The sequence below is a fragment of the Dromaius novaehollandiae genome, chromosome 5 (genome assembly GCF_036370855.1).
Source record: "Dromaius novaehollandiae isolate bDroNov1 chromosome 5, bDroNov1.hap1, whole genome shotgun sequence".
Taxonomy (NCBI): domain Eukaryota; kingdom Metazoa; phylum Chordata; class Aves; order Casuariiformes; family Dromaiidae; genus Dromaius; species Dromaius novaehollandiae.
Genome location: NC_088102.1, coordinates 72,962,596 through 72,988,491, shown reverse-complemented (window position 1 = coordinate 72,988,491; position 25,896 = coordinate 72,962,596). Strand labels below are relative to the sequence as shown.

At 42.0% G+C, this 25,896-nt stretch overlaps 1 protein-coding gene and 2 pseudogenes across 1 annotated transcript; 1 reads left to right on the top strand and 2 right to left on the bottom strand.

Annotated features, from left to right (window-relative positions):
* Positions 1-11,358: 11,358 nt before the first annotated feature.
* Positions 11,359-14,853, bottom strand: LOC112995605 (olfactory receptor 5F1-like; annotated as a pseudogene).
* Positions 14,854-18,408: 3,555 nt separating this feature from the next.
* LOC135328620 (olfactory receptor 5AR1-like) lies at positions 18,409-19,819 on the top strand (annotated as a pseudogene).
* A 4,698-nt stretch (positions 19,820-24,517) lies between these two features.
* Positions 24,518-25,483, bottom strand: LOC112995606 (olfactory receptor 5J3-like). Its single transcript, XM_026120653.2, has one exon. The coding sequence runs from the start codon at positions 25,481-25,483 to the stop codon at positions 24,518-24,520; it is 966 nt and encodes a 321-aa protein (XP_025976438.2).
* Positions 25,484-25,896: the final 413 nt, after the last annotated feature.

Sequence of the window (25,896 nt, the reverse complement as noted above, 5' to 3'; positions counted from 1 at the left end):
GTAACGTATACATAGAAAACAAAACATTTTGATTTAATGTTTCTTTAGGGCTTTAGCAGTTCTAGGATGTCTTTGATTAAAGGTTTCCTCCCAGAAAGCAGAGATAGAGGACACCCTAGTCTGCCTAGTTTAGACAACATGAACGTTCTTTCTGAGCTTCCAAGGTTGTCTTGTAATAATGTCCCCCATTTTGAGACTTATATGACCATTTTCATATTAGTCTCACCCCTTTTAAAGTTTTTCCCCTATTAACTTTGTACAACATCTAGCAATACATTGAATCACTACATAAACACATACAAAAACTAATAACACCATTCCCAAAATCATTGAACACTTCTTAACCCATGATTTTATGTCAGGGAACCAGGAAGTTAGCCATTTCCATGTTTCTTCAAATCTGGAAGAGGTATCATCTTTCTGAACCCCATGTAAGATTTCAGTTTGCTTCCAGTTTCCATTTAGATTGGTAGAAATTCTCCGGCTTTGATCCACATATACACAGCAACTAGTATTTACTACTGTACATACTCCTCCCTGAGATGCTAATAACGTATCTAGAGCCATTCTGTTTTGGGTAGTTATTTTAGCAATTTCTGAAACCTCCTCTTGTAAAGCTGTAATGGCATCAGAGGTTTTATTCCCTATTTTCTCAATAACTGCAGAAATATTTACTATTGCTTTTTCAAGTTCACTCACTCCCAGCTGTGGAAAGAGCCACCTTGCGAATGAATGAAACCTAGTAGGTTGATCTGTTAAAGGATTATTGCTCCTCTTTTGTCACCTCATGAATGTTCTTAGCCATGATCTTTGATATTTGTTATTCAATTCTTTTGTTACAGTAATATTAGGGATTATTGCCCCTAGAGTAACTGTCCCTGACCAATTAGGAGGTAGCACTTTTCATGCCTTCTTCCTGCACAAACAATACCATCCACTACCTTTCGGAACACGCCACCCATTTAGTTCCTTACTTGGCCACTTATAACCTCTTTCAGGTATCCGAGAGCAATCTTCATAACTTCCTACCTTAATTGCCCCAGTACAGTTGATCAATTGTTTTCCATGAGGCACAGTTTTCTCCCACCATTTATTACTATTATTACATCTTCGCATACATTGATAATAATCTTCTGTCACACTCTGGATCTCCCATTCCTGTTCGGTTGTTGCATCATATTTCGTTTGATCACTATCATTATTATCTGTTTTATAAATTCCATAAAAGAAAAATTAAGAGGCACTCCAATTAGCAGGAAGCCCTTGTTGGAATGTTCAGGAAAGTGGGCACCCAACAATTTGTCTGGTTAACTATCTTCATAGATTTCATAACTACTTCCAAATGAAGATTTTGACCCCCAAATCCTTCCTGATTCCCTTTAATTGCTTGGCTCAGGGAACCTAGAAAAACTAACCACCACATTTCTCCCTTGTTGTTTGTTAAGGAGAGCATCATTTTCACACAGATACCATAACAACAATATTAACCCTATTCCTAAGAAACAAATTGAAACAATTTTTCCCTGAATACAATATAAATTTAAAACTGATTCACTTCTAAAACAACTCACATATCTTCATATATTTTTAACTTTAAAGGTTGAACTTGTTCAGCTTTCCACATCTCTCGAGGTACTGCTTTCACTTGGGTGTAGTGGATCCAGGAATCAATTCCCTGAAGTTTCACAGCAGTATTTGCTGTTAATAGTACAAGATAAAGTCCTCTCCATTTTTCTATGAACAGCTCATCCTTCCAGGTTTGAAGATATACTTGATCTCCCAGCTGGAATGAATGTACAGGTGAATCTAAAAGTACGGGAGATCTTAACTGGATGTACCTATGGAGAGAAGTAAAAATTTTTGCTATAGACAACAGAGAATCACTTAAAATTTGATCGCCCTTAATGTGCATTTGAATTTCATTTCCAGTTAAATTTACGATATAAGGTTTACCATACATAATCTTGAATGGACTAATTTTCTCCCTAACCCTCAGGGTTATTCTGATTCTTAATAATGCCAGAGGTAAAACATCAGTCCATTTCATCTGAGTCTCCTGACACAATTTTCCTATCGGTCTCTTAATTGGTTGATTCATTCTTTCCACTTTTCCACTGGACTGTGGCCTCTGGGGGTATGTAAATCCCATTTAATTTGTAGTATTTTAGACACCTCCCATACTACTTGTGCTACAAAATGAGGTCCTCTGTCTGAAGACAATCTTCTGGTACCCCCAATCTTGGTATGATTTCTTCTAATAACATTTTCACTACCTCCCTTGCTTTATTGGTACCGCACAGGAAAGCCTTAGGCCATCCTGAAAAAATGTCAACAATTACCAACAAATGTTTATATCCATTACATCTTGATAATTCAGAAAAATCAATTTGCCAGTAATCTCTAGGCATAAAGCCCCTTTTTACTTCCCCTGGGGGGGGCTTCTTCTGAATCTTGGGATTATTTCTAAGACAAACTTCACATTTTTGCATAAATGCCGGTGCCTTAGCTCCCATGTGGGTACTATCATATATTTGCTTCATCAGCCTCTTCATTGTCGGCAAAGTTACCACACATTGTCCAGTAGATGTCACCCACCATCCTTCGGAAGTTTTTATGCATTTCAATACTTCTGCTAATTTTTTCTCTTTTTCAGTATATACCTGAATTTCCATTTTTAACGTTCCTTCTGGAACCAATGCTGCCACCGACATGGATAATGCTACCCTTTTTGCAGCCTCATCAGCCTTTTTGTTCCCTTTAACTATGTCAGTCTGTCTGGATTGGTGTGCCTTGCAATGCATTACTGCTATTTCATTGGTTTTATTAACTGCTTTGAGTAGTCCCATAATCTCCTTACTGTATTTTATAGGATTCCCTTGAGAAGATAGCAATCCTCTTTCCTTCCAAATTGCGCCATGAGCATGTATAACCCCAAAGGCATATTTTGAATCTGTAAACACATTGGTCCATTTTCCTTCTGAGAATTCCAGAGCCCGGGTTAAAGCAATCAGTTCTGCTTTCTGGGTGGATGCATTTGCTGGTAGCGATTTCACTTTGATTTCTTCTTCCGAAGTGACAACAGCATATCCAGCCCTTCTTTCTGCCTTTGAGACAAAACTGAAAAATCCTACTCGGGGATAACCAATGATGCCCATTCTGTTCCAAAACTGCTGCAACAGCATGTGGCACATAAACAGTCATCTTTTGTTCCAATATCAATTTTCGTGCTTCCTGCATTAACACCACAGCAGCTGCCACTGCTCTGAGGCATCCTGGCCACCCTGCACTCACTTTATCCAGTTGTTTTGAAAAGTAAGCCACAGGTCTTTTCTAGTTTCCTAAAGTCTGTACAAGCACTCCCAATGCCTGGTGCCCTCTCTCATGTACATAAAGCTCAAATGGCTTTGTTAGGTTTGGAAGTCCTAATGCGGGAGCACTCATGAGAGCAATCTTAATTTCATCAGATCCTTTTCAGCACTCTGGAGTCCACTCCAGCAAGTCTCCTGGCCACTTAACAGCTACATAAAAAGGCTTTGCCATTAATCCAAAATCAGATATCCATAGGCGACACCACTCGGCCATTCCTAAAAATCCTCTAAGTTCTCTTTTTGATTTTGGGGGATGATTTGACAGATTGCTTCTTTCCTTTCTATTCCTAATTTTCTTTCCCCCTGGGATATTTCAAATCCCAGATAAATTACACTTTCCTTTATGATCTGTACTTTCTTCTGAGACACTCTACATCCTTCTGTTCCCCCCAAAATTAATAAACTGATGGTTGTTTCTCTACATTCCTCAATCATGTTTGCCTCCAACAAGATATCATCCGCATACTGTAATAGGGTAGTGGTATCTTTCTTATCTTGCCATAATTATAATTCTTTTGCGAGTACATTACCAAAAATTGTAGGGCTGTTCTTGATTCCTTGAGGGAGTACTGTCCAGCACAACTGCAATTTTGCGACCTGTTGTGGGACTTCCCCACTCTAAGGTGAATAATTGTTGACTTTGTTCCTCCAAAGGGATACAGAAGAAAGCATCTTTTAAGTCCAATACTGTAAAATAGACATTTGAATCACCTATCATTGTTAACAAAGTGTATGGATTGGGTACCACTGGGTGTATATCAATCACTATCTGGTTAATAGCTCGCAAATCCTGTACTAGACAGTATTCTTGTGAATGTGTTTTTTTAACAGGCAGGATTGGAGTATTGTACTCAGACTGACAATCTCACAGCAGTCTATACTTTAAGAAATTATTAATTATAGGCTCCAGTCCAACACGGGCCTCTAGCTTCATGGGATACTGTTTTCGCCTTACTGATTTAGCTCCTTGTTTTAATTCCACCTTTACCGGTTCTACAAATCTGGCTCTTCCAGGTTTCTCCATTGCCCACACAAAAGGGACTACTGCATCTATTACTTTGGAGGGAATTCCGCTTGATCCACTCTCCACCTGTTCAGAATCCAGTGCTTTCTGTAACACATAAGCTTGTGCCTTCCAGGCGTTATTTTGCGGAATGTGCACCTGAACCTTGTTTTTATCAAAGGTTATCTGTGCCCCCAGTTTATTCAGTAACTCCCTCCCCATTACGGGTAATGGGCATTCTGGCATATATAAACATTTGTGCATTAACACTCTATTTCCTATTTTACATTTAGCTGGTTGAAAGGAAGGTTTGACCCCTCTCTTTCCCATGGCCCCAATTACTGGCATAGAGAATTTACTCATTGGTCCCTTACAGTTATTTAATACTGAATATGTTGCTCCAGTGTCTACTAAAAATTTAACTGTTTCGTTCCCCAGCTTTACTGAAACCGGGGGTTCGGCTGGCGAATCCAATTTCTCAACCCATGGTCCCCGTCAATCTGAATCTTCTGTACCAATCATGAGCAAACCTGCCTCCAGAATAGATACAGACTGAGGTTTCCAATTATCTGATTGTTTCGTCGGGCACTCATTTTTCCAGTGCCCCTTTTCCCTACAAACCACACATTGATCTCTCCTCAGTGGAATTTTATTTCCCAAATTCCCTCCTACTCTATGTCCTCTTCCATGTACTTGTCCTTTCAGAAAACCCCTTCCCTGAGAGGAATTTTGTGCCTGGGCAAATGCAGCTGCCAAAATTGCAACATTTTGCTTCTTATCTTTCAATTTCTCTTTTTGTTTTTCCTCTCTTTCTACTTCTTCTCTGTTATTGTACACCTTATATGCAATTTCTATTAACTGTGATATCGACATCCCTGACATACCATCTACTTTCTGAAGCTCCTTATATCTGGTGCTGATTGTCCTACAAATAATGTAGTAGAAGTCATCTTGTTCGCTTCGTCCTCAGGATCCAAGTCTGTCCATTTTCAGGTGGTTTCACATAACCGTTCATAAAATGCAGAGGGATCCTTATTCTTACCCTGTGTGACTTGATACAGTTTTGCAATGTTTTTGGGCCTAGGTACTCCATGCCTTACTCCATATAATATTAATTGCCGGTATTGTTTAGTCATTAACCTACCCACCCCTATATTTTGATCCCAATCCAGTTCTTGGGCTGGCATAAAACGGTGAGTCCATCTCTAGCATTTTGTCTTCCATTTTCCTCTTGAGCTTTGTCCAATACCATTCTCTTCTCCTCAGGTGCAAGTAAAGTATTTAAAAGCACCTGTAGATCCTGCCAGTCTGGATTATGATTCTCAATTATCATTTTAAAGGATCAATACATCTTTTCTGGATTTTCTTGGTATGACCCGGCAGACTCCTTCCAGTTCATTAAATCTGTAGTTGGAAAAGGGACCTTCACATATACAGGAATTCCATCTGGTCCTACTGCTTGATGCAGCGGGGCCTGAATCACAGGATTTTGTTGAGCTTGAGTTCTGTCTGCAATTGGGCTAAATGCCTTACTTTCCTTATCTGTACCACCGACACTATCTTGATCTCTTTTTGGAGAGACCAATAATTGTATATCCTCTTCCTCATCACCCATTTTTAAACATCTCTTCCCAATACTACAAGCAGAGCAACACCAAGGCATTTTCTCTTTGTCTTTCATCATCATCAACACATTTGAGTCACAAACCAACAGTTTAAATTTTTTTCTTGTTTCATGATCATTTCTCAAAGAGAAAAACAACTCTATGTATGGGACCTCATCCCATTTGTTCTGTCTTCTGCAAAACAACATAAGTTGCAAAATTGTAATATAGTTCAGCATTCCCATTTCTGGCCATTTTTCCTCGTCCTCCAGTTTATACACTGGCCACCACCGAGTACAATTTTCCTTTAATTTTCTCCTTGTTAAAGGATTCCCACCAAACTTATCCCAATGTTTCAGGATGCATCCTAACGAAGCACAGGGGGATACCCCTGCAGATTGTCCTGTTCCCATATTATTACCCTTAAAAGAATGTTCTTACCAATCACGCTTTTGCACACTCCAGTCATCACTGTCCCAATGTGTACAAAGCTTACAATTGGTTACCACAACCAATCATACCTTTTTTTTTTACCCTTATATCATACCCTTTGTTAAGGAAGTTATTGAACTGAAATTGTCTAGAGGTAGCCGCTTAGCACAACTCATACAAAACTTGCTTAGCATGAGTAGCTAAATTTGCTGAAGCCTTAGGCCACACTCAGAGAACATGAGGAACTTTCACCTAGGTCAATAAGAAAGGGCCCCAGAGCTGGTTCAAGTTGGAAAGATAAGGGAGTTACAAGCAGTCTGTATTCCTGTGTCTCACACTCCGAAAGGGAGGATGTCACGACTTTGAAATAAGGCCTGTGCAGGGCATCAGGACCTTGAGAAACAAAGCCTCCTCTCACTGCTAGGGCAGTGCTAATTGTACTCTGGAAGTACCACCTCCTCATCAGGACCTTGAGAGACAATGGCAGGACCCAACAAGGAACAAAAACACATCCGTCAGCAGAAGCTGCAACAGTAAAGATAAGGAAAGAAACAGCCTGCCTAGGGACAACAATGGGACCCAACAAGGAACAGGAAGACCCCAGACCTGACTATTACTATTGGTCTGAACTACCTCATGAAGGGGTGGAGAGCTTAGGCTGAAAAGTTATAGTTGTCCAGGGATTTCTTTGTTCGAGGTCTCTCTTCAGAGGCACCCAGCTTCAACAGTAATTACTGCACTTGCATCATTAAAATTTGTTTATTTAGTTTGCTTTGATTTGGCTGTGAAATTTTCAGCGGGAACCTACGGTAGGGCCCTATTATGGTGGCCGGTGAGCCTAACCTTCCATAACAGCAAGGGCCTCCGAGTGCCTTTTTTTGCGATGCGAGGGCCCCCAGGTGCCTTTTTTTGCGGTGCAGGGGCCCCAGAGTGGCTTTTTTTCCAGGGCAGGGGTCTCCAAGTGCATTTTTTTGCAGTGTGGGGGCCTCTGAGTGCCTTTTTTTCCAGGGCTGCCGCCTCCAAGTGCATTTTTTTGCAGTGCAGGGGCCCCAGAGTGCATTTTTTTTTGTGGTGCAGGGGCCTCCGAGTGCCTTTTTTTGAGGTGCAGGGGCCTCCGAGTGCCTTTTTTTGCAGTGCAAGGGCTCCAGAGTGCATTTTTTTCCAGGGCAAGGGTCTCCGAGTGAATTATTTTGCAGTGCAGGGGCCTCTGAGTGCCTTTTTGCCTTACTGATGCTGTGCTGGCACCGAGGAACACCATGCGGTGTGATGGGGATCACAAAGTGCCCTGCTGTGACCTGCCACCCTGGGGAAGGTCAGGGCATGTCCACTCAGGGGCACAAGGCCAGCTCCCCCACCAGGCACCTCTGTTTTCCTGCAGTCCCCCATGGAGGTCTGCTCACCGAATCACAGAATGGCGGAGGTTGGAAGGTACCTCTGGAGATCGTCTAGTCCAACCCCTTGCTCAAACAGGGCCACCTAGATCACCTTTCCCAGGACTCTATCCAGATGACTTTTGAATGTCTCTAAGGAGAGAGATTCCACAGCCTCTCTGGGCAACCTGTTCCAGGGCTCTGTCACCCTCACAGGAAAGATGTTTTTCCTTCTGGTCAGACAGAGCTTCCTGAGTTCCAGTGCGTGTCCATTGCCTCTCGTTCTATCACTGGGCACCACTGACAATAGTCTGGCCCCATCCTCTTTGTACCCTCCCTTCAGATACTTATACCCATTGATAAGATCGCCCCCTCAGTCTTCCCTTCTCCAGGCTGAACAGCCCCAGCTCTCTCAGCCTTTCCTCATAGGGGAGATGCTCTAGTCCCTTAAGCCCTTCACTGCACTTGCTCCAGTAGCTCCATGTCTCTCTTGTACTGAGGAGCCCAGCATTGGACCCAGCACTCCAGATGTGGCCTCACCAAGGCTGAGTAGAAGGGGAGGATCACCTCCCTCAACCTGCTGCCAATGCTCTGCCTAATGCAGCCCAGGATACCATTGGCCTCCTTGGCCACATAGCACATTGCTGACTCATGGTCAGCTTGTTGTCCACCAGGACTTGCAGGCACATCCAGATCTAGCTTGTCTCTGCCACTACCTGACAGCATAGCCATGTCCTCAAGCACCAAGATGCGTTTCCTCTTATACCTGATTTCAGACAGCTGCACAGCTGCGAAGGTACCACCAAGGGATGCTGCAGAATCTCATGCTCTTTGAAGCAGAGGTGAGGGACTGCATATTTTTAAGACATCTTTAGCGATAAGACTTAGGATGCCAAGGCTCTAGAAGGAAGGGCTTTTTTTTTTTGATCACAGTGTTAATACTTATTCGTAGATGACTACATCTCAATTAGTCTACAGATTTTTTGGGGGGTGGGGGTAAAAGAGGGAAATAACTTCTGGAACATGACTTTTTTTAGACGGCCATAGAAACTGTGATCTAAACACACCCACCATATTGTTTATACCAATGATACAAGCTGTTTACTCAGTAGTGGAAGTCTACATTGTGGATGCCTGGCATTGAGTAAGATGAAACACACAAAGTATACAACAGAGCAGAGGTCACTCTTCTTAATAGACAACCACAGGACGTGGAAAAAAATCTGTATCATCACTTCCCTTTCCTCAGAGCTTACACTCTTCTTGGCTTGGACACTAGAGGGTCCTGCCCCACACACAGAACTATTCATGCTGTACACATGGCACAGTGTTTTCAAGGAAGCAGCAAGGGACAGCTGCTCCCTACAGGAAGGCAACCTGGGAGCTGAAGATCGCCACAACACAGGCTCGGCAGTAACCTCCGTGAGGAGACACGCTGCCACAGCAACAAGTGAGGAAGAGGACTGGGAACAAGCATCCCTACATTAGAGCTCCAAAAGAGATCAATGACCCAGGCCTGAGCTTCAACACAACCCCTTGGCCATGGTCAGAGGGTATGCGTGGAGGCCCCAGGTGAAGCTGGTCAGGGCAAAAGTGGTTGCACCCCTGACAATGTTTGGCTTAAACCCCAGAACCACTGCAGGGAGAGAGGAACTAATTTCCCCACACACACACCAAATGCCATATTCCTTCTTTTCTGATACTATTCCATGCAGAGAAGATCAAAGGGCAGAGCACAGTGGAACAAATAGCTGTTTTGCTTCATGGTAGGAATCTTGTGCCTTCTGGGGACAAGTCATTGCTGGAAAGAAATATTTGACTCCTTGGAGCACGGAGAAGACCAGCTAGGATAATTCTTTGTTGCCTGAATTTCAGCACAAGTAAGTAACTGGTAGTACAACAGGCCTGACAAGTGGTATAATAAAACCAATGCATTCCATCATCTCCAAGCACAGAGATTTTATTCCTGCCAGAAATCTTATGGCAGCTAGCTCTGTCCTGGAGCTGTAAGTCAAATACAAAGGAGAGTCACTCTTTGGAATAAAAAGGAGCTCAGATTTCAGAGGTCACACTATTCGTTGTCTCTTGGGGTCATTTTCCAAATGCAAACTTAATTTTTCACTCCAACTCCTTTGGAAGCTTAGCTTAGCAGTTGTGTAACATGTGACTTCATGCCAACTTAAAATTGGCTTTAACTAGCTGCAGTTTCATTCATTCCTTATTCATTGTGGCTCTTTTAGGAAAGTCATGGTTTACAGAGATGCTTATTTTAAAACATATCATTTATTCACGTTAACATTCATACAAGCAATGGTGGCTGTACATCTTCTTCCATGAATCGTGTAGTTCATTAAAGATATGAAAGGCACCTCTTACTGAGAGTGAAAGTTAACAACATGTTCTGTCTGTCTTTGTCTTTAAAGTGTCTTTCAGCTCCGTATTCCCTAAGCTGTACATCATGTAGATCACATGGCTGATGAAAAAAGTTCATAGGGTAGTGAAGTTGGGAACAAATTGTGATTAACAGGGTCAACCCAAGATTCCCCACCAGAGTGATGCTAGATGCTAAGGGAGCACTGTCCAGATAATAGCCCTCCAGATAGGAGCTCTGGGTGGCCAGAGAGTCCCAGGAGGATGAGCTCAGATCTCGTGGTGCAGTTCTGCCACGTAGTTGTAAACTCTTCATGGATGTGAATCAAGTTGTCATATTTACAACAATCCTGCACAAACCGATGGGAGGCAAGGGGGACCGTGACTCAAGTGGGGGAGAAGAGGTGTGCTGTAACTTTCACTTGTTTAATAAACAAGCAAAAACTGTTTTACTTGTAAACTGACAAACCAGGGAGGTGCAATCTTTCTGTTTTTAAGTCAACAGAGTGCAAGTTTCTCTCCCGAAAATGTCTTCCTTTTTATCACTCCTTACTTATGATCTGAAATCTCCTCATAGTAACTTAGGGGTAGAGTTAACGAGACTGAAGGTCAATTGTTAGATTATGGACACCTGAATCTCAGCTAGTCACTTAAGGCTCTCTTAAAACCAGTGAAGGTCTGATCAATGATATGCTCAGCTCCATTTACATCATACTAGCTCCTACTCTTAAAATTGGCCCAATTAAATGCTCTCTAGGAGTGCCCAATTCTTTTCCCTGGAGCACAGAAGTCTACCAGGCTCATTAGCTCAAAGGTAGATGCCTAAAGCTCGGTGAAATGAATCCCACCATAGCTATCAAAGCCCCACCAAGTTCAAGGGGGACTAGGTATGTAAAGCTGTCTGGTGCTTTGAACCTCAAAAATCTTTCTGACATTTAATATCAAGGCTTGTGTTCATCCTTGCCCTCCCTGCTGACACTGCTAACCACGACCCGGGTTCAGGGATGATTGTGATGGTGTGCTTGTCAGACTCATGTTTTCCTCTTGAACCTGCCTGAAGATTTTGATATAGTTCTTTCCCCTCCCCTTCTCCTACTGTCCAGGAATGATTTTCTTTCCTTAAAACTAAACAAATAAAAGAAACAAGTACACGCTCATTTCAGTGAAGACTTTACTGGTTTCTGTACCTAAAGAAAAGCTGTAGCCAATAGCTACATCATCATTAGATGCACATTATCATCACTGTGGTACTGGGGACAGAGATAAATGACACAAACAGCACCTCCTTTCCCAGAGATCACTTACGGGGTGCAAGGAATCAAAGACACTGTGTATGTGAGGAGGTGAAGAAGTAAGAGCTGAATTTTCCACCTTGCCCCATATCTTTTGCACACGGAGAGATGTTTCCTGAGGCGCCCAACTGTTTCACATGTATCATTAATCTCACAAGAGAGCCAGGGCATGATGACAGCTCCAAAGCAAAACGAGGCAGAACTAATCATCAAAAAAAGGAGAAAATGAGGGGAGCCTGACAGCAAAGAAAACATTTTTCCCCTCGTCACTCTCCTCAGGGCAGCCTTCACCTCCTGATTCTTCAGGCTGTATATGAGGGGGGTCGGTATGGGGATCACCACTGTGTAGAAGACAGAGGCCAGCCGATCTTGGTTATGCAAGTAAGTGGAGCTGGGTCGTAAATATATAAAGGTCATGGTGCCATAAAATACGATTACAGCCACCAGGTGGTAAGCACAAGTGGAGAAGGCTTTGGGCCTGCCATTTGCAGAGTGGATCTGCAGGATGGTGGAGATGATGTATAAGAGAGCAAGATGGCCAGGAGCATTCCCACCATGGCTAGCCCAGCACAGACAAAAATGGTGATCTCATTCCAGTGGGCGTCAGAACAAGAGAGCTTCAGGAGTGAGAGATTTTCACAGAAAAAGTGATCAATAACATTAGAGTGACAAAAAGATAGTTTGCTTGTAAAAGCCATGTGTATCATGGACTTCAAGAAGCCTGCTCCATATGCCTCAATTACCATGTTCAGACAACATCTCCAAGACATGACATTCATATAATGCAATGGGTTACAAATGGCCATATGATGGTCATATGCCATTAATGCAAATAGGATGCACTCAGTCGTTGCCAAGGCAATAAAAAATTACATCTGCAGAAAACATTGCGTGTAAGATATCGTTCTTGTCTGCAAAAGGGAGTGTCCCAAGGCTCTGGGGGTAATGGTCGATGCATAGCAAACACCTATAAAGAACAAATTGCTGAGGAAAAAATACATGGGAGTGTGAAGCTGGGGAAGATGGAAGAGATTCTCTTCAGATGGAAGTGAATACCAAGCTATGTAAGTGTAGGGAAGCAAGAGGGAAAGCTATATAGATGGGTTTTAATGGTTTTTATGTAAATGTGTTTTTCCATTGGGAGGTGTCAGATTATTAGTCCTGGTGATGTACTGAAGCTTGGTAGGTAAAAGATTTCCACTTGCTTTTTAATTTCTTTTTTCCCTATTCAGTATTGGGCTAAAGCCAAGGCTTGTGAAATAGGAAAAGCGACATTATTGAGGGAAAAACAACCCTCTTTTGACTTGAGGACAAAAAAGAAATAAGCTTTGAAATAGCTTATTTCAAAAAATATGCACAAGGCAAAACTGCCCTCAAGCATACCTGCTTGGATATGATGTGCTTCTGCAATATGAATAACGCAGGTTTAAAGCCCTGATCCAGATAGTTCAGTATTGCACACACTTCATCTCCGCTGTATGGAAACCCCTGACCACAAGGCCCTTGGCTATTCAAGGGGAAGGAAGGCCTACAGTTCTCTCCCCCATTAGCACTCTTTCTCTTTACATGCCTAGTTAAATTCGCAGCAGAGGGTGGGCTTGAATATAGCTTGTTCCCATCGAACAGGAGTGCTTTAATGACTAGCATACTGTCACAGTGTGTGTCATGTGGTGTTATTTCATGATTGAAACAGAACTACTGGAAGATTCAGTTAATATTCCCCTATTACCAGGAATATCATCAAAAGGCAGTCATTAATACAATGGGCAATACTGTCTATCAGTTCCATCTCTGTTTTCAGTAAATCTAAGGTAAATTAGAGAGAGGCAAACTCCAAGTTCCCAAGGCCGGTCTCCATGTTCAGCCTTAGCTCAATGCAACCATCAGCGATATGCTCGATGTTGAAGGGTATCTTAAAGCAGCTGATTGTGTTCCTTCCTTTCTTTCACTCCCCCCTTAGTTTTCAAGAAAAAATTTCAGTAACATTTCACACTGTAAAGAAAGAAAACAGGGGGAAGGTGAAGGTGGGATATACCATACCAAAACAAGGTTTTCTTATGTCTGTTTTGACATTTCTCATCCACATCAGTTGATTATGCTGAGAGATGCTGAAAAAGTCTGGCACAAATATAAGCTTTCCAAAGCTTTCTCTTAGCTTCCCTCAAGCCATTTACACATGTAAATCCAGGAGTTCCACAATAACAGTTGGGAAGACTAAATGACTTCTTGTCTTATGACCTGGTCAAGAAAGATGTTTTAACCTTCTGTATTTGAACTTGCAGAAAGGATCCTATGTGGGGATGAATCCTATGGTTCAAGGAAAACAAATAAATGCAAAGTACCTTCTGGAGTCTCAGGATTTAGGGCAAACACTCTTCTACGAGCTGAGCAGTTCATATTGATTCAAGCAACAGGGCATAACATTTCCAGAAGAAGATACACTGCTGGCAAAGTAAATGTTTCTGGCCTACGTTCTGCAAAAGATCTGCGCAAGTGATAGCTGTGGTTTCTTTGGGACCTTCACATGTTGGCGTAATGCTTCTTTGAACGTGTCTTTGCTTGAACCTAATTGTTGAAAATAATTTGAAACTACACTGCAGAGAAATCTGCATAAAGGAATGTTATAGTCACCCATGTCATAAAGAAGTTTGTTGCAGAAGTGAGAGAGAAAATTTTAAAAAATTGCATATTGGACTAAAAAAGATAGCAAGGATCCCTGGATTCAGTGTGAATTACAAATGGAGTTTCAGGGCCCTATCATTTAAGCTTACGAATGTCCTTAGAAGAGTCCTAAAATCCAGTGTCTTGTGCTTTTGCAGCAACCCATTTTTGGAGTACCCTCACACAGACTTACTGCAGGCACACAGGAATAGCAGCCAACTTTTGGAAGAATAACTGGTGATTTCTTCTCTGAAAGAGAACACAAAATTATAGTCAGCAGCTAAATTTTGCTATAGAGCTACAATGAGAGGCAGCTTTTTAGACAGTTACCTAGGCTCTCTCGGTAGAGAGTGATACCGGGAACGAGTCACCTTCTGGAGTTGCTTGCCTCTCTCCATTGAACACTGGAGCTTGCCTAAGTCTTTGTATTACACTTGCTATGCAGGAAGTCCTGCTGGCCTGTTGGAAGCTAGAAAGCAGGCTGAAAATGGCTTTAATTGTTGGGTAAACCTGTGCACTTCCATATAAACAAAGAAAATAAGGGGGAAATGAAAGTAACAGATAAATGCTCAGCCTTTGGCACTATGTGGCACAAGGTGCCTAAGACTTCAAAGTGTAAAGTTGGGTAAGATGAATCTCCATGCCCCCTCAAGATGAGTGAAGGACTTTCTCCATTCAGGTCAACATTAAAATTTCCCCTGAGTTATAAAGGAATGTAATTCATTTCACTTACCTGATTTTGAACATCTCCATTGTAGCTGTGCCTCCAAGCGAAAACACACTATGAGGCCATAATCAATGGAGAGAAATAGTTTTCTAGAGCACAGTTTACCTGGCCTACTTTTACAGGGTGGAATAATCACATTTTAGAAATGCCAGTTTCTCTCCATAGACTACAAAAATATCCAGATTTGAGGTTTGTTTTTATAGCTTCAGATCTGTCACAGACTCTCTTGAATTAAATCTTGCTTACGTCACAATCACAGTTCAAGCATCATTTTTGCTTAAACGCACCTAACTTTAGGCATGCATACCAAGAACAAAAATAAGCACAGCATATTTCAAGAACTCAGAAAGCAAACCAGAGGGAAAAAAAAATCACACCCCCACACAAACAGCAAATTAATCTGCAGCATTACGAGCCCTTTCCTAGATACCCTCACCAGATTTCTCAGGCCAGGCTCCAGCTAACACACTGGTGTTACTGAGTGGATCCAGAACCCCCTTGACAACAGAGGAAGTCACTTCTCCCACTCTTTTGTCTCTGCCTAATTAATGGATTTGTCCAGGCAATCAGCTCTCCTTTCCTCATTCCTGACCCTAGAAAAGCTTACCCAGTCACATGTTTTCGGAAGGGTTTTGTGCTTTTGTGGTCATGGGAGAGGTATGGGGCCACCACTATTGATTTCATGCAGAAAATACTGAGATTACTTGGTGGTAAGTTAGAAATCTAAAGACTTTAAGAGAGTTGTACAGTGAACACAGGGTAGAGTTCAACTGAACTAAGTCTGTAGATCGAAATTTTTCATTTGACACAAACAGACTGTAACACCCAAATATTTCTGTAAAATAGGTAGTAATGTTTGGTATTTCCTGATGGTCTTTATGTCAATCTGATCTGCAGCAGCAAGTGAATGTGTCTGAAGGCAAGTGGTACACCGGGGCAGCATGGGTAAAACCTGTCACAGTATATGGTTGATTGCACCAAGGGGATCTTGCAATCCTGACTGATTGCCTTTGGCTCCTCAGCTCAGATCATGAGATGCCTCTTCCCAGGCAGCTCAGTTAAAATCAAAAGCAAAATGTGAACTTGTATCTCTACCTGCAAAAAGAGCTGTTACAGAAGGGATTAATTTCACTGAATATCACTGAGGTGATGGGAAGTATAAATCATCCTCTGCCTTAACTGCTGTACAAAAATGCCTGTCCCTAATCTTTGGCTATAGAGCAAACACAGATGCCTGGCAGAGACTAAATACTTAGCTTTTAGATGTCAAGCTAGGTGAATTAGCTCTTTAGCTCTTTTTTGCTATGCCTGATACAAGTCAAAGCAGAGAAGTCAAACACTTTGTCTTTTGAATGCAATGAAAAATTAAAAGCTTTTGTGTTTCCATCAGAACAAAATCTGTGAACCTGCTGTGGCTATGGGGTCCTGTGAGCAGCCCAGCCCTTCACTGACATGCCGGGAAGAAGGAACTACAAATACTGATAGTGGGTAAAGGTAAGGGGAGCACAATGAAACTTAAGTTACTGTACAGTTGGCCTTCCTGCTGCTTTAAGTATCAAAATACTGCCTCATGCTATGTACCTAATTTATTCCTCTGTTCTTGACTTCCTCCTCCTCCTGGCTATTTTCAAGTTCTCCAGGGATCAAAGCACCGGGTGTCTTGAAACCACCTGTAAAAGTTCTGGTGCCTCTGCTGTGTGAGCTGTTGGAGTCAAGTGAGAAAGAGGCTTGCCCTTTCTTCCATGGGTGAGTTAGAAGACTGTGGGTTTGATTACTTTTCACCTTGCACTCCATGTAGCTCATGCTTAGCCCACGTATTTCAGCCAAGAAATGTTCTCTTTCTCAGTGGAGACCACTTAGAACAACCTTTTCCTTATGATGAAACAATCTCTGTAGTAGCTTCAAGAGAGCTTTCTGTTCAAGCGTTTATTCTCCTTATGCGCTGAATCCTGGTATTCTTACTTATTTTTGTAATCAGCTCCAGATGCTCAAAGTACTAAGCCTTGGCCAAGGTATTCATAACATCAATTTTTGCCTATCTGTAAGGCAGACATCTGCACCTGTGCTATTTATCTAGACATTCTTTGTAGTTAATAGGGAAACACAGGCATTTCTGTGATGCAGATCCTCTCATCTTGGAGTAGAAAGTTGAACAAATATGGAAGCAGCACATTCCAGTGTCTTGGCTGGTGACAATAGGTATCTAGACAAAAATTAGCTTGGAACTAGATAGCTGCCTTGTCTCTCACATTTCTACATTAGTCCAACTCTTAGGAGTCGTAACAGTCTCAGAGAGTAGAAGCTATTTTCAGAGCCACAGGTTTTTAGAAACTAGATACCAGGTGAAAGGCAGTCCTTTCTAAGTCTTCGGCACACACAACCAAACACCTCTTAAAAATGAGTGTTCTGGTGCCCTGTCCTTGTAATTCTTGCATATCATAGCTTCTACTTGATTCTTTTCATGTTCCTTTTTAGCCCTGTTTTAATTGCTCAAGCAAGCAACAGCCATGACACTTTTTTTGGATGTGTGTGTGGGGAGGGTGTTGTAGTTGGGATTTTGGAAGCCTTGGAATCAGTGAGACATCTAATTTTCTAGATTTTAGCTTCTTAAAAATATCACACCTCAAATATCACACCCACTTTATTGTCAAAACAACTCCTAACAGGCCTGATTGTATAGCAGAATCCATTTTCTTGGTGCTATAGAACAAAAGAGACACACAGAACTTTAAATCTGAAACAAGGGGTGATTCATAGAAACACAAAAGTATAAGCAAATGTGATATTGGTCTGTAGTCAAGCCTCAATGTTAATCATTAGCAACTTTTTTTTCTAAATCAGCAGAGGAGGTTTAAGATGGATTTCTCCCTTACTGAGAGAAAGGAATGTGTCAGGTTTTCCCAAGCTGGCGAAGCAGCTTAAAACAAAGCTCAGTAGTTCATAAAGATGACAAACAGTTAATGAAAACTTGCAAGTTGGCTTGCTTAGAGACAGTATCAGAAGGTCACACAGCTTGTAGCCGGAGTAAGAGGCATGGAAAATATGACAGCAACTGAGGAACACAAAGAGAGAGGTGCCATGGATCAAAACATAGGCTGGGAAAAGGGTATTTGTAGTGACTTTCTGAACAAAGATACACCTGGTTTCACATTGGACCTTTAATAAGTAGCACCTTACTAAGATGACCTCCTGATAGATTGGCTGGACCTGTTGTTAAGGCCATTTATATCCTCAAGTCACTCATATCTTGTTCAGGCAAGACAGCCCTATCCGTTCAGGTAAGAGGCTATCCTTGCCAAAAGAAATCATGCAAAGTTATTTTATTCGGTCTACAGTATCCTTCTGATTAGACTTTCTTATCTTACATAGTTACTAGGGAAACACAGGCATTTCTGTGATGCAACATGTCATTTCAAATGATTTTTTCTTTTCCAGAGAGAAATTTCATAAACAACTTCTTAAATGCGTTTGAGTCTTTCTCTGCACTACTGTTAACTGCTGTTGATACGAAAGGCAGCAGACCCTTTGGTATTTGACTTCCTGGGTGATGCAGAAGCAGATAATCTACAAACATCAGTGGAATGGATAGACAAAATCACACCACAGTGACTGAGTTTATTCTCTTGGGATTGACAGATCATCCAACACTGCAGGTTCCTCTCTTCATCGTGTTCCTCATGGTCTACATTGCTACTTTGATGGGAAACCTGGGAATGATCTTTTTGGTCAGAGCTGAAGCCCGTCTGCACACCCCCATGTACTTCTTCCTCAGCCATTTGTCCCTTGTTGACATTTGCTATTCATCATTGATTGTGCCTAAGATGTTAGTCAACTTTTGGTCTGAAACGAAAGCAATTTCCTTCTCCAGATGTGCAGCACAAATGTCTCTTTTCCTCAGTTTTGTTGTCACAGAGTCTTTCCTACTGGCCGTGATGGCTTATGATCATTATGTAGCCATCTGTAACCCACTTCTTTACAGGCTTGTTATGTCCAGAAAACTCTGTATTTGTTTGGTAGCTGGATCCTATGTATGTGGTATCATATGTTCACTGATACACACTTATTCTGCCTTTCAACTATCTTTCTGTGGACCTGACACCATTAACCATTTTTTGTGATGTTTCTCCAGTGTTAGCTCTTGCCTGCTCTGACACACATGTCAATGAAGTGCTGCTTACCACCTTCGCTACATTTGTGGAAACTAGCATGATCATAATCATCCTCATCTCTTATACTGTTGTTATCCTGGCTGTGCTGAGGATCCGCTCTAAAGAGGGAAAGTACAAAGCCTTCTCTACGTGTGCCTCCCATTTAATGGTCATCTCTCTATTCCACGGGACCATCCTTTTTATGTATTGCCGACCCAGCCATCCTTATTCTATGGACACAGACAAAATCGCCTCTGTCTTTTACACAGTGGTGATCCCCATGCTGAACCCCCTCATCTACAGCCTCAGGAACACAGAGGTGAAGGATGCTTTGGGGAGAGTCATGAGGAGAAAAAATTCCTCCCAATGACTGTACATGTTGCTAGGTTTTAGAGCACTCATAACACAAATCTGAGAGGAAGAGAAGTATCCAGACCTCTGGAAATGCACCCTTATGATTCACAATGTCACAAACAAGTGTGAAGAACTTTCAGTGGCAAAGACGTCCAATATCTCTCTCACACAGAACAATGTCAAATGAAAGACAGAGGAAGGGTCTTGAATACAGTGACTTTTCTGTATGTTAAATATATGTATAAGACAGTGGCTGCTTGACTCTTCCGTGGAGTTGCTATGCCACCTTCCTTAATGTAGAGACCAGCTGAGATAATAGCCCTTGCATACTGGGGTTTCCAGCTACACCATACAGTTTTAATGTTAGGTCTTGCATTTAGATTAGAATTTGGGTTACCTAAGAAAAACAACGTCAAAATAAGACAGCCAGTCTAAATTTGTCAGTTTACCTCTACTCTGCTTAGCAGAGAGAGACAGACATATGCAATAGGTGATTCGCCCGAGCCTTTGATAGAACTGTTAAGATACACAGAGTGGAGAAAACAGGGTGAATTGAATTCTAGACTGCATTATCCCTAGCCGCTTGAGTTGGCTTTAAAGAAATTAATGCAAAAAAGAGAAACAAAGTGTGTTTTGTACTTCAAGTTAAAAGTTTGACTTATCACAATTCCAAACAATCATCTAAGTTTCATGTGTATTCCAAAAATGTATTGTGCATAGAATTGTGAAGCATCCTTGTTGCACAGCTACATAAAGCTGTTGCAAAGAAATCAAGTGTTGGCCATACAATTCAATCACTTTTTGCAGCCAGGGAGGCTGTTTTTATTGCATCATAATGGAGGTCATATATGTCTCTGTCTTGAAGAAGTGGTGATCCCCTGCTGGGTTTGGTGATACTTTATCAGACTTCAGAACCTCTGGAAGTCTTGATTTCTTTCATGCATGACAATGGCTTGTTTTCTTCTGGTAGCAGCAACATATGGGAATAGCAATGAAATAAAATGCAAAGAAAAAATGCAAAGATTAAAAGAATAGAACTATCATTGAGATGTTTGTCTGTGTATCCATTTCCACAATCTCAATCTTCTGTCGAACTACCCATTCATATTCTTTCTCTGTGCATCTGCTTTATGTTTACAGGAAGTCCCCCTGTTAATGTATGTCATTGTTTCAGTGCAATCACAGGTGCTTCCAGAGAGTGATTCAGGACCAGGGTGTCTCCAAGGGACAATGCATCCAATCCATTCTCCTCAACTAGCTACAGAGAAGTCTGGACTGACTAGGCTCCCAGTTTAGGAAACTATCATATATTAGGAAACTTTCAGATATTAGTATCTGTTGTCATTTCCCTACTGCCCTCTTGCCTCATACATTTTAGGAGACCTGGAGTTTGCTTGAGGTTTGAAGCAGAGCACAGTGGCTTCCAGCCTGTGGAAGAAGCTTTGCAAGAAGGTGGTGGCAGTGAATCCATCTTGTCCTCAACTATCTTAGTGATTAACAAATAAATTCTAGGGATGTAGGCATTTTGATTAGCTAGAGAAGTCATTCCAGCTGGATCAACACCACCTTCTTGCAAACACTCAATAGGTTAGGCCCAGATCCTTATGCTCCTTGACCATGCTTTAAGTGTATGTGTCTTATTTTTCATTTACAGTGTGTAAGGTTTGCTGTCTTGGCTCAGCTGATGGTCAGTAACTTCTTAAATGCTGATAGCAAGACAAGACTGAAATGTGCAATATGTCGATAGATTTGAAATGTGAGTGATAATCAATTGTAAAAACATGATGAAGTGCCGATGCTACTGTGCTATTGATGCTGACTTTGTGCCTCACACCACATTATCCTCCCTCCTGTCTGCCCCCATGTGTGCCTCTGTCTCTCCACTCTGACTCCCCAACCTGCCTCCTCACAATTATGGTGGAGAATCTTTTCCCCTCCTTTCCTCCCTCTGTTTGTAGAGTTAGTGCAGGTTTATGGGTGGGGGAGCCAGTGAGGGAGGAGGTAATCCTGGGTTAGTGGCTGTCATACACCAAAATAGAGGGTAGCAGTTTTAGCAGGGTTTCAGCTGGTGCGGCATTCACGGTGGGATGATGTTCCCCCAGGGCATGCCCTGCAGAAAGGTTAGTCCACTTGGAAAGTAGGAAGATGGGAGACCCATCCTGTGCTCACTTATCCCTGCCTCAAAATCCCATTGACCATTATTCAAGACATTTGTTAATATCTCAATATTTGGCAATATCATAATATTTGTTCAAATGTCTGCATTATCAAGGACTCAGATGGTCCACAGCTCTTCCTATGTCCACAGCCTTATTCTTAGGCTTGCAAAAGCAGTGCAGGAGCATATTAGGAAGAAGGGGAATGACCAGCTTTCAAGAATTGGAAATAGTCCACTTTGTTCATGGCAGCAAGAAAACTGTTCAACAGTAATTTAGAGTAGAACAAGCATGAAAGCCACAGCCTTTCATGACTCAGAATTCAAGCCTGTCATCACCTTTAGAGCCATTGAATTCGTAAGACATTTGCCCTTGGAAAACTCTCCTTTGGATCTGGTCTTCAATGCTAGATTGGTGGCCTGAATCACTGAACTGGGACCCTCGAGCCTATACTCCCCTTGACGTTCCATGTATTTGAGAGAGAAATATTCCAATATTGACAATTAAACTCACATCCATCCACAGTGCGGAATAGGTAACTTCAGGTACAAAGAAAAACCTCATCCAGGATTCATCCAAGCCTTCTCACTCTTGGGCAATCATTTCTAAATCCCCTCTCAGAGGAGCTTGTTAAGGCAGTGTTCTCCAGGACACCTGTTACCTCTAAGTGATGAAATGCTGGAGAAATAGAAGTTATTTGGGTGGGGGAAAAAAACCCAAACCTCTGGCTACTGTTCCTCCTGGTGGCAATGAATCTTCACAACACCTGCAATTTTCTAGTTAGAATACAGTGAGAGGTGAGATGTGTAATTTCTGGCAGGAGCTGGCTCTTGCAGAAGAAGAAATACAGCCGAGTTTTATTTTTCTCAATCATTTTTTGGTTTTCGTTCTCTTTTTCTTTTCTTTCTTAAAATTCCTTTTCCCCACTGCCTCATGCCTAAATGCAAATTCTCCGGATGCAGCTTGTACTGATAATGTGTTTTCTTTTTTCTTTGTTTTTAACAAACCACTGTGGGCATAAATTAGAAATCCAATTAGGCATTGTTACAAAACTTTTAATTGCAGAAATTGTGAAAGAAAAAACAAAGAGAGATGTATTGTGGAGAGGCCTTAAAGGAGTAACAAGGAAAGATCAGTTTAACTCTGCAAAGGTCTGACAAATCAATGGCCTGGTTTCAAGGCTAGAACCATTTAAAAAATTGTATTTCATCTTTAGTAGGCTTATTCACCTTATCCCCTTATCATCAAATGACAGCTTCACAGTTAATCCATTTAGAACTTTTGTGTATGGAGTAATGCAGAAGAACATCAAGGAGATAGGTGATGGGAACTAGCCAGACTGTCCCAGGAGGGAAAAAAAACCAGTGTAAACTGTCCTGCACATCTTATCTGTTACAATCCCTAGCTTGACATGCTTTAGCGGCTATAATATCACACAACCATTTCACGATCATAACCTAATTCTGTTCATTGTGCATGTGCCTGTTGCATAAAAACCTATTAGTTCCCCCTCCCCACGTTCCTCGCCATGGACTGACGCTCAGCAGTGCCAGGGATTCTCCCATCTTCTTGTTGCCTCGATCGGGATAACACTGGGGAACCCCTGCATAGACAAAGAGGTAATAAACGCCTTCTAATGATCCTTGTGTGCATTGTATTTGTGTATCCGTCCCTGCCTGGGGTCAGAGCAGCACTCTCCCTTTGCACCAACATTGTGTTTCCATCTTTCCTAGGAAAAGCTTCAGAGAGGCTGGATCTCAGGTGCCAGACCCAGAAATCATTGAGACCCTAAGTGCAAAAGTGTTTGGGTTAGCCAAGAGGCTTGTGCAGACTATTTGAAACACTCTGAATAACAGAGCTGTTTTCACCTGCCTACCACAAAAATGTCAACCTATGGGTTAGTCCCAAGGACAAGAGCCATCATCCATTGAATCATGTGGATAAACTACCACAAATTGTGTAGCTGATGACACACAGAGGAGTAAAGTGATGAGCATTTCTACTTCTCCATTTTCCATTTACCAGCACAAATGATTATTTATAGATGGAGTTTGTGAAGAACAACTGTCAGGAGACAAACACAGGTGGGCATATTTCTACATCTAGGTGCATATTTTTGTAGGCAGTCTCACTGGTTGCAGTACGAATCCAAGCAGAACATGGAAGAAGAAATGCTTATCCCAACTCACTATGCAGTGCTAATCTCAGCAAAAAGCCTTGTAGCACAGACAGGCAGTAGTTGGAACATTCTGGGAAACTATGTGGCATTTTCTCTGATAGAGATATCTATCTACTAAAACCAACAATGGAATGTCCCCTATCCTTTAATATACTGAGCAGATGGCTGTAGCTTTGTATTAAAGGAATTTGGGGTTAGAGAATGACAAGGAAATCAGTAGGATAAGTGTGTATGTCTACACACACATAATAATAATACATTGCATAATGTGTATAAATATGTAGTATAATATAAAATTGTATTTTACAGTAGATATATAATGATCTAACTTGCCATTCATAGAACCCTAGAATAATTCTGGTCAAAAAGGACACCTGGAGGTTTCTGGCCCAGTCTCCTGCTCACAGCAGGGCTGACTTCATAGCAAAATCAGGTTGCTCAAGGCCTTGTCCGGTTGCGTTTTGACCATCTCCAAGGATGGAGATTCCACAACCTCTGAGAGCAAAATTCCCAGTTACTCCTAATTATGTGCATTCCTCTGTCAATTCTTAATGAGGAGGGCATGCCTGTAGTGCACAGTTCAGCTGCTATACTGAGACTAACTGTAATGGGTGATTTATCAAGAGTCACTTTCACAGGCTTTTATATCCTGAAGTGAACATCTGAAATAAGCCAGGTATCTTGAAGGTGAGCTTCTCCCCAGCAGCTACATAAAGAATTTAAGTTGGCTATCTTAAATGGAGATGTAGGCATCTGAGACAGTCTGAAGTTAGGTGAGCTGAGTCCTATTTTGTGAAGCTATATTCAGTGCATTTGCAATTTTTCAGTGCCTCCATTACTGTGTTTATTCTGCTCAATGCATAATTACAATTCTTTCTGCTGTTCTCCTCAAAGCATCCTTCACTTCCTTGTTCCTCAGGCTGTAGATGAGGGGGTTCAACATGGGGATCACCACTGTGTAGAAGACAGAGACCACTTTGTCACTGTTCAGAGAGTAACTAGAGCTGGGACGCAAATACATGAAGATGGTTGTCCCGTATAACATTCTCACAGCTGTCAGGTGGGAAGCACAGGTAGAGAAGGCTTTTTGTCTGCCTTCAGCTGAACGGATCCTCAGGATGGTAAAGGAGATGAAAACATAAGGGACCAGGATGATGGAGATGGTGCTGAGCTCAATAACACCGGCAAAGGAGAAGAGGATCATCTCGTTGATGTAGGTGTTGGCACAGGACAGAGCAAGGAGGGGAGGAACATCACAGAAGAAGTGGTTGATAACCCTGGAGTTGCAGAAGGGCAGCCTGATGATGAAGGTCATCTGTATGATAGAGTTTACGACACCCCCTAAGTATGACCCTACCACCAGCTGTATGCACCGCCTCCTAGTCATAACAGCTGAATAGAGAAGTGGGCTACAGATGGCCACATATCGGTCATAGGCCATTACAGCCAAGAGAAAGCATTCAGTTGTTACAAAGACAATGTAAAAGAAGGCTCGCCCTTCTTTTACAGCCAGCAAAGTACAGCCAGTACAGCCAGCAAAGGAAATGGTTTTTGTCTGTGACAGGAAGTGCACCAAAGTCCTGGGAGCAATGACAAAAGAGAAGCAGATATCAACAACAGAGAGGCTACCAAGGAAAAAGTACATAGATGTGTGAAGTCGGGCATCACCTCGGATAACTACAGTTATCCCCATGTTGCCCAAAAGGGTAATCATGTAGATGAACAGAAACACCACAAAGAGGGCTGCCTTCATCTCTGGATGGTCACTCAGGCCCTCAAGAATGAACTCTGCCTCCAAGGTGTAATTCTCCTCTGCCATTCAGTGTCTCATGTCTATTGAGGAGGAAAAGAGCATTAAAACTTAAGACAATGGGAACCATGCCTTCCCCCTCCCCCCTCCTTAAATTGAAATGGGATAACTTGTTTATTTACATTTCATGCTGATAGGGCACACTGATCATTCATTTCTAGGGTGTTAGAATGGGACTGACTGCACTTTGGCCATTGAGAAGTTAGCCGTCTAGTCTAAGCTAGTCTTCCTTTATAGTTCGATGAAGGAGAAAGGCATCCTCTGAATGGAAAGCATCCCAACTTTCCTAAACACTTGTCTCTGCTTACAGGAAACCACTTCTGAAAGTGTCTCACTTCCCTGACTGTGGACAGAGCTTAGGGTAGGTTCATTCCCATCTCAGTAGCTCATTCTGGTACCTGTAGTTTAACAGGATTGGACAC

What these genes read in the sequence shown, in the direction of transcription:
- LOC112995606 (XM_026120653.2), bottom strand. Translation starts at nt 25,483, where the DNA reads ATGGCAGAGGAGAATTACACCTTGGAGGCAGAGTTCATTCTTGAGGGC.